This window comes from Anarrhichthys ocellatus, unplaced genomic scaffold, assembly GCF_004355925.1.
Source record: "Anarrhichthys ocellatus isolate YVR2014 unplaced genomic scaffold, GSC_Weel_1.0 scaffold203, whole genome shotgun sequence".
NCBI lineage: Eukaryota > Metazoa > Chordata > Actinopteri > Perciformes > Anarhichadidae > Anarrhichthys > Anarrhichthys ocellatus.
This window is the reverse complement of record NW_022280233.1, coordinates 65372-73867: the sequence shown is the minus strand read 5'-3', so window position 1 is coordinate 73867 and position 8496 is coordinate 65372. Positions and strand designations below refer to the sequence as shown.

General features: G+C 40.1%; 1 protein-coding gene across 1 annotated transcript in view; it reads right to left on the bottom strand.

Annotated features, from left to right (window-relative positions):
* Positions 1 to 1656: 1656 nt before the first annotated feature.
* The window catches only part of LOC116400772 (rac GTPase-activating protein 1), a 17854-nt gene continuing 11014 nt past the window's right edge, over positions 1657 to 8496 (bottom strand). The window contains exons 11-17 of the mRNA XM_031878790.1: positions 6195 to 6290; positions 5913 to 6111; positions 5602 to 5707; positions 4413 to 4545; positions 2613 to 2727; positions 2136 to 2253; positions 1657 to 1935 (exon numbers count right to left, since the gene is read on the bottom strand). Coding sequence (XP_031734650.1) covers positions 1890 to 1935; positions 2136 to 2253; positions 2613 to 2727; positions 4413 to 4545; positions 5602 to 5707; positions 5913 to 6111; positions 6195 to 6290 — 813 coding nt within the window. The 3' untranslated portion in view covers positions 1657 to 1889. The remainder of the gene's footprint in view (positions 1936 to 2135; positions 2254 to 2612; positions 2728 to 4412; positions 4546 to 5601; positions 5708 to 5912; positions 6112 to 6194; positions 6291 to 8496) is intronic.

Genomic DNA, 8496 nt, shown 5'->3' with positions numbered 1-8496 from the left:
TACATATACACATATATATATATATATATACATACATACTTGTGTCTGTTTGTCTTCAGCAGGTCGAGGACGGAGGCTACGAGGCATCGGTTTCTCAGGAAAAGCAGGACTCTGGTCGTCCAATCAACCCAAAGGTCAGAGGAAAACAAACATTTCATTGGCTGATATTGATGAGTCTTATGTCCAACTGAAGCAGTCCATCAACCTGAAAGCAGCTGCTGTAAACTGGTTTGGTGTCCCCAGTTTGATGTGTGTTCAGGTGATCAGCTTGTCAGACTGTGATCAATACTGTGGTGAACAGTGAATTTAGATGAACGAGTCTGATCTGAAATATTCTGGACTGTAAGAATGAATGGAAACCAGAATGTTCCAGGTCTTACTTTGAGACGATTCAATAAGGAGTTGTAGTAACACTGTAGTAATAGCACTGTACTGTAGTAGCACTGTAGTAGCAGCACTGTACTATAGTAACAGTACTGTAGTAATAGCACTGCACTGTAGTAACAGCACTGTAGTAACAGCACTGTACTGTAGTAACAGCACTGTACTATAGTAATAGCACAGTCATGTAGTAGCAGGCGTAGTGTTCATTCTGGCAGAATTAGTACAAGCAGTCTCAATGGGCCCCCAGGGGCCTCCGGGGTCCTCAACGGGCCTCCAGACCCAGATTACACAGTGTTCACTGTGTGTAGTTCATGGAAAGTGTTTGTACATAAGTGTGTTTGTAATCAAATTAAACTCAGTGTTTCTCATTAAAACTCTGAGTGAATCGTTGAACTCCAACATGTTGAATTAATTCCTTCATAATAAAACATTTGAAAAGATTTTTCTTCAAGGTTTTAGATTGAAGCCTGTCTGTCTCTCTGTCTGCCTTTCTGTCAGGATGGACACAGTCCTCTGGACGGGGTGTTGGAGTGGCAGAATGAAACAAAGACCCTCCTCACCGAGCAGACCGACAGGAAGTGATGTCACTAACATTGTTGCAGATCGACCAATCACTGCTTTGGACTTCAAGGCTTCTGATTTGTTCGTCAGTAAAGTAAACGAAGAACAAACTGAAACGTCGACACAAACAAACAGAAAAACAGCAGCTTCTTTTTCTTTGTTAACGTGAACATTTTAACTATTTTTTTCCAAAGAAAAGATGCCCTGATCTCCTTTCTGCATTGTTGCATTCAAACACTTAAAGACAAATAAACTTTTTGGTCTTCACATGATGAATCTGGTTTATTTCATGGACGCTGTCCCTTCAGACGGGGGCTGCTCAGTGGTGGACTGGTGAGGGTGAATGGTCGTCTATGATAGTCTGGAGACCAGTCCAGGTGAACCCAATGTGGGATCTGTTCCCAGCCCCCTGTGACCCTGAACAGGATAAGTGGTGACAGATATATACGAGACAATGATGGACAGTCCATATGTCTGGAATATGCAGGTTCACTGGGACCCCACCTGGGGAAACACATGAAGAGAAGTCGGGAAGGAGGGTGGTACTACGCATGGAACTGATGAAGATGAAGCTTCTCATGTTGGGAACGGTAAGAAAACAAGAGTTTGTGTGAAATAATAAAAACCAAAAAGATCTGGTTTCATGCTGACTTGCAGATTTGATCATAGTCACGTATTCTGGATGTATCGGGGTAGAAATAACAGAAGGGTTATTAGTAAATAAATTTTATTATGTAAATTTCAAGTTTCTTCCACAACATGCAAGTGCTTTTATTTTATTTTTCATAGTTTAGTGTTTTAATAAAATCAACACAAGTCCAGTTTAAAACGTAAACCATGTTTCTCACACAATTCGTTAGAACAGCCAGCAGCAGGATGAAGCTGTCCTGTGATTGGTCAAAATGTTTAAACTGGTCTGCCCTTGTGAGGTTCAGGTCCGTGGATCAGTTGGGTGAGGCAAAGAACCTCCACCCTGGTTCTGCTCGACCTCTGGAGAGAGAGAGCGAGAGAGAGAAACAAGAGAGAATCTAAAAACCTGACCTGGGCTCATTAATATTATGAACCATTTCATGTGTTTTAAGCCACAACCTGTTTAGTTGTGTGATGAGATTGAAGCTAGAGATGTAAATAAATCTAACAAAGCTGTTGGTAGTGGACTGAAAGTTGGACCAGGTCCATTGTGGACTTACGTGCTGGTGGGAGCGTTGCCCAGGTTCCTAATCCAGACTCCCAGAGTTTCTCTGCTGGGAGTTCTGTAGTAGCTGTTTAACTCTGGAGAAGTCAACGGCTCAAACAACCGACCGAAATCTAAACAAAAAAATAAAATGAAAACATTGGAAAATGTGCGTGGCTCTGAGGCAGAAGGCGCACAGTGAAATGACTACGCAGAACTCTAAATCAAAGGAAATCATTAGGGAGCGTGGTGGGTGGCTAATGTATGCGTACATGCAGAACGGGATGCGTCAGAGCCGATCCGTGCATCTCTAATGTACGTGACTTCATAATTATAACTTTGTATTTTTCTTACTGTTAATGTAGTGAAAGCTAAAGTAACTCTAAAAGTGGAATGAGGAAACTTGTGAAATATGCTGTGAACAAATTGTAGCTCATTAGATCAATGATAAGACTATCTAGAGCAGTTTCATGCTGTACACAAATACACCCACCATGCGCATCATCCAGGCTCTGGGTTTTAGTGGCGGAGGGCGAGATCTCATCTGTCTGGACGGTGAGGACACGTCTCCAGTAGGCTTCAGGGACAGACAACAGGTGGCAAATAACCTGAGAAAAGAGCAACAGGCGTAATGAACCACTGAGACCAAAGATGGACAAGATTATTACACTTAAACAATGATCATGGTTGAGGTGAAAGCAGTTGCAAATCAGTTGTGTGACTTTTTATGACAGCACTGAGCTGGTTCAAGTCCTATTTATCAGATCGATCCCAGTTTGTATTCAATGAAACCTACAATGTTAGTGACAAAGTTCCACAAAGTTCTGTCTTAGGACCAATTTTATTCACCTTATCTATGCTTCCTTTAGGCAATACTATCAGAAAACACTTTTATTGTTATGCAGATGATACTCAATTCTATCTATCGATCAAACCAACCAGCTCACTAAACTTCAAGCATGTCTTAAGGACATAAAAACCTGGATGACCTGTAACTTCCTGATGTTAAACTCAGACAAAACTGAAGTTATTCTTCTAGAAATCAACTATCTACCGATAGTTTCTCTAGATGGCATTGCTCTGCATCCAGCAACACCGTAAAGAATCTCAGTAATCCTTGATCAGGATTTGTCTTTTAACTCCCAGATAAAACCTTTTTTCACCTACGTAACATTTAATAAATCAGGCATATCTTGTCTCAAAGCAATGCAGAAACACGAGTTCATACATTTGTTACCTCTAGACTAGATTACTGTGATTCCTTATTAACAGGCTGCTCTAATAAGTCTCTTAAATCTCTCCAGTTGATTCAGAATGCTGCAGCTCGTGTACTAACAAGAACTAAGAGAAGAGATCATATTACTCCTGTATTAGCTTCTCTGCACTGGCTCCCTGTAACATCTAGAATAGAGTTTAAATCCCTTTTACTTACCTACAAAGCCCTGATTGGTCAGACACCATCATATCTTAAGAAGTTTACAGAACCATATTATCCCACTAGAGAACTCCCTAAATTTAGGGTTACTTGTGGTTCCTAGAGTCTCAAAAAGTAGAACAGGAACCAGAACCTTCAGCTATCAAGCTCCTCTTTTGTGGAACCAGCTGCCAGTTTCAGTCCAGGGGGCAGAAACACTCACCACATGTAAGAGTAGGCTTAAGACTTCACTCTTTCATAACGCTTATGTTTTGTAGTTATAGTTTATATTATTTATAGTTAGGGCCAGCTCGGGTTTATAGTTAGGGCCGGCTCAGGCTTGCCTTAGACCAGCCCCTAGATAAGCTGGTATAGGCCTAGACTGCTGGGGGACTTCCTAGGATACACTGAGCTCCTCTCTCCTCTTGTATGAATTCACGTCCCATTAATGCACATCACTAACTTTGATTAATATTTAACAATCAGATAATTGACTATGTTGTAATTGTAGTATGTTGTTCATTCGATTGGGAGAGGGTTCCCTCCTCTGTTGCTCTCCCAGAGGCTTCTTATATTTCTTTGTTTGAGGGGAGTTTTTCCTGTACCGATGTGAGGGTCCAAGGACAGAGGATGTCATGCTGTGTTCAGATTGTAAAGTCCTCTGAGGCCAATTAGTAATTTGTGATTTTGAGCAGTACAAATAAAATTGAAAAAGTATTAATTTAAGATAAAAAGAAACATGTTAGCTGTTTGTTCAGGTGAACAATTCTGTCCAATTGTTGGACAGATGTTTATCTGATGTAGAAACAGCCTCAATGGTAAAATTCAGTTCTTCTAACATCCACATACTATGAATACGACTATTAGAAAGAAGCAAACCTTTGGCTGAGTGTTTAAGTCTCTCAAGATCTTGGCTGGAGTCGGCTCAGACATCCCATACCCCACTATCGTTGGTCCAAACACCCGGGCCAAATTACTCTTGTTCATCTGACACGGAGGACTCATCATCACCCTATAGAATCATGAAGTGACAGACGACACGATAACATTAGCCACTTTTCAACTTACAGGTGCATCTCAATGAATTAGAATATCATCTAAAAGTTAATTTATTTCAGTAATTCAATTCAAAAAGTGAAACTCATATGATATAGATTCATTACACACAAGGTGATATATTTCAAGCGTTTATTTCTTTTAATTTTGATGATTATGGCTTACAGCTAATGAAAACCCAAAATTCACTATCTCAGAAAATTGATAATCTGATATATAATATATATATGAACTGATATCCTTTTTGAGTTTCAGCATACAGGTCTGCACAGAGCGAGTTCTCAGGGTCACACAGAGGTCGTCACTAAATTGCTAGAGGACGGTGCAAACATCCACAGCAGAGACAAGGTATTGATTGAGTCCAGTAGAGACAGTTTGAATCCAGTGATGAAAAAGAGAGAGTCTATGGGGTATTGTCAAGAGGAAGATGACACCAGACCCAACAATGCAGACGAGCTGAAGGCCCCCATCAAAGCAACCTGGGCTTCCATAACACCTCAGCAGTGCCACGGGCTCATCGCCTCCATGCCACGCTGCCTTGATGCAGTAATTCATGCAAAAGGAGCCCCGACCAAGTATTGAGTACATACTGTACCTACTTGTCAGTAGGCCACCATTTCTGTATTAAAAATTCTTTTATTTTTATTTATTTATTTATTATTATTTTATTTTTTTTAATTTATTTTATTTATTTATTTATTTTTATTTTTATTTTTTTAAAACAGTCTTATGTAATATTCTAATTTTCTGAGATACTGAATTTGGGGTTTTCATTACCTGTAAGCCATAATCATCAAAATTCAAAGAAATAAACACTTAAAATATATCACCCTGTGTGTAATGAATCTATATAATATATGAGTTTCACTTTCTGAATTACTGAAACAAATGAACTTTTCGATGATATTCTAATTCATTGAGATGCACCTGTATGTGCTGCTGAAATTACATAAATCAAGAATGTGTAACTTAAGACAAAATCTGTTTTCAGAAAAGAGCTGAAAGCTCTTACTTCTGCAAGTGAAGCATGAGAAATGCCAGAGTGTCTCTGTTGACCTTTGGCAGCTCTGCAATGGCCTGATACATGATGGCAGTGCAGTTGTCTTCATCTGTCAGCTCTAAAACAGACACACAGTGATGGTTAGATGATCCCAGACGAGTTCAGACAAGGTCTAATGAAGAGTTCTGATGAGACGTGTTCTAACAGATTTACTCCATCTACACTGACGATTTATCTATATCGAGATTAAGGATGTGCGGTTGTCATGGCGTTGATCAATGATGATAAATTCTGATGACCGTGAGCAGCTTCAGCCTTCATACCTGAAGCCTCCATGAAGGTCTTGTGCAGTCTGAAGGGGATAAGAGGCTCCTCCAGTTTCCTCAGAAAGTCTTTTAGCAGACCACACAGCACGTGGACGTCATGAACCTTACTGAGCATGAGCGGAGTTCTCCCCTGGAGGAATCGATCCCTGAGCTCCTTCACCAGACGCTCCCCTCCAGGAATTCGGTAGAGTCCTATCTGCAGACGGCAGGACATCAACAGCTAAAACATGAACCAGACTGAACAAAGCATGTTTGAAAAGAGACTGAGGATGAGTTCACCTCCTCCAGGCCCCTCCTCTCTATCTCAGTCACACACTCCACGACCAGAAGAGGCACTCTGGGGCTGATCACTGGAGCAAAATCCTCCAACGATTTCTGAAGACACAAAACATTATTAAAGAAGCCACAATGACATCATGCATTTCTGAGAACGTGCAGCTGCATTTCATTATGGGGTCAGATCAGTCTCAATAATAGCAAATGCACACAGAAAGACTCACAAATGCAAACAGAAAGATTCACAAATGCGCACACAACAATTCACAAATATATTTGATTTACAAATGCACACAGAAGGATTTACAAATAAATTTCACTCACAAATGCACGCAGAACGATTCACAAATACATTCCAATGCACACATAAATAAATTATGATTTATATAAATGTAAAAAAAAAAAAATCACAAATATATTTCTGCATTTGTATGTATTTCTGTGTGGATTTTTTATATTTGTTGGTGGATTTGTATGCATTTATTTGTGGATCACACTGCATTTCTTTGCGGATCGCTACACATTTCTTTGTGGATTTTTGAGACTCCCCTGACGTCGCTGGATTCGCAAATGCGTTTTTTTCAACATTCTAATTGTCAACCAATCACATGAGCGCAGCTCCCCCCTCCCCTCGAGTCTGATAGCGTTAGAGTTGCGCAATTTGCGGAGGTGACAGGTCACTTCCTGTTGCAAGCCGTCACTGTTTTGGTGCGGATTCCGCGGTAGTTTAGTCTTTATTTGTCGTTATTTGACATTATGTGACAATACATTAAGGTCCTTGAAGGTATGACTGTTGGTAGTAAAAAAAGGCCGAATTGTAATAGTATGGCTACTCGTTTTCATTAGCAAGCTAATGTGGGCTAACATTAGTTGGTACTTGTTGCCATGGCAACGATACACACTTTCATGCAGACTGAAGGAATACAAATTGTAAATATGGATAATATGCATTGTACTGTTTAGAATGAACAGTACAATTTTTTTAGAAAAAAAGTTGTATACAAATTGTATAAATATATACATACATATGAATATTTTTATATAGATACATACACATACGTATATATGTATATATATCCAAGTCAATAGGTTATATGGGTTGCTATCATTCTAAACAGTACAATGCATATTCTTCAATGACAATGCAGTTAAAATGTATAAAATAAACATGTAAATAATCATAAAGAGGACATAGCAATGTTTTTCTTTTCCATTATCGTATCCATTCATAAGTGTAGGTCGCCAGTAGAGATGCTGAACTTAGTCCAATAAAAGGCGACTCCACATGTTGGGCTCTACGGTGTCCAAGGCAACACTTAGTCCAGCAGCACGAGGACTGATCAGAGTCCAGAGTCTGCAGCCAGTAAAGAAGAGACCTTTCTGTACTATGGCGCTTTCAAAACCCCTTTGGAATGTTTCAAAGATCCTTTTGTTCCTTGGTGCCCTAAAAGTTGTGTCAAAACTACCCCCTCTAATAATTTTTTGTAGAAATTGGCCCATAGTTTTGTATGTGAGCCGGATCCAGTGTGGGTCCTCTCAGAAGCTCACACATCCAGAAGGGATGGAATTGTTTATAACTGAGCAGATGGTCACATGTGTCAGTGTGGAGAAGGTCCTGAAGAGATATGGGAATAAAACTATTCAATAATTATAGTTCAGGGCCAGAGGAGTCCTCAGATGTTTCAGGAGTTCCGTTTGCTCTAATGCTGCTGGTTCATCGAGGAGGTACGCAACCTTTCAGTCTGCTGGAGAGAAGGTGTAGCGGCTGTTTGTGAGAGATTGACGAAATGGTTGATGGTATTAAATAATGTGTGAGGTTTGAGCTGAAGAGCAGATACCAACTGAAAAGAATTGACAGCCTTCTTCACTTTATTAGAATGTTGTATTAAATCTTTGAAGGAGTTCTAGTGCACCTGTGATTCACTTTCTCTCTGCAGTCTTTAAGAGTCTGCTGTCCTGGTTTATCCAGGGCTGCTCTTATTGTCCAGTGTGTATCGGCAGATTTCATGAAAATAATTGGTGAGTTCCTTTGTATCGGAACAATATGCAAGATTGTCAAAAGCCTCATTAAAAAAGGGAAGGAATGACCTCGCTGTGTGCTCCTCAATGAGGAGCTCAGTGAAGTCTTCACTCCTCACCTCCTCCTGGAAAGTTCCTTATCTTCAGTTTTCACCATGAAGTCAAAACATGATCATCACTGCCTCGTCTCAGGTTCTAGAGCACCTGGTCTGAAACATGATCATCACTGCCCCGTCTCTGGTTCTAGAGCATCTGGTCTGAAACATGATCATCACTGCCCCGTCTC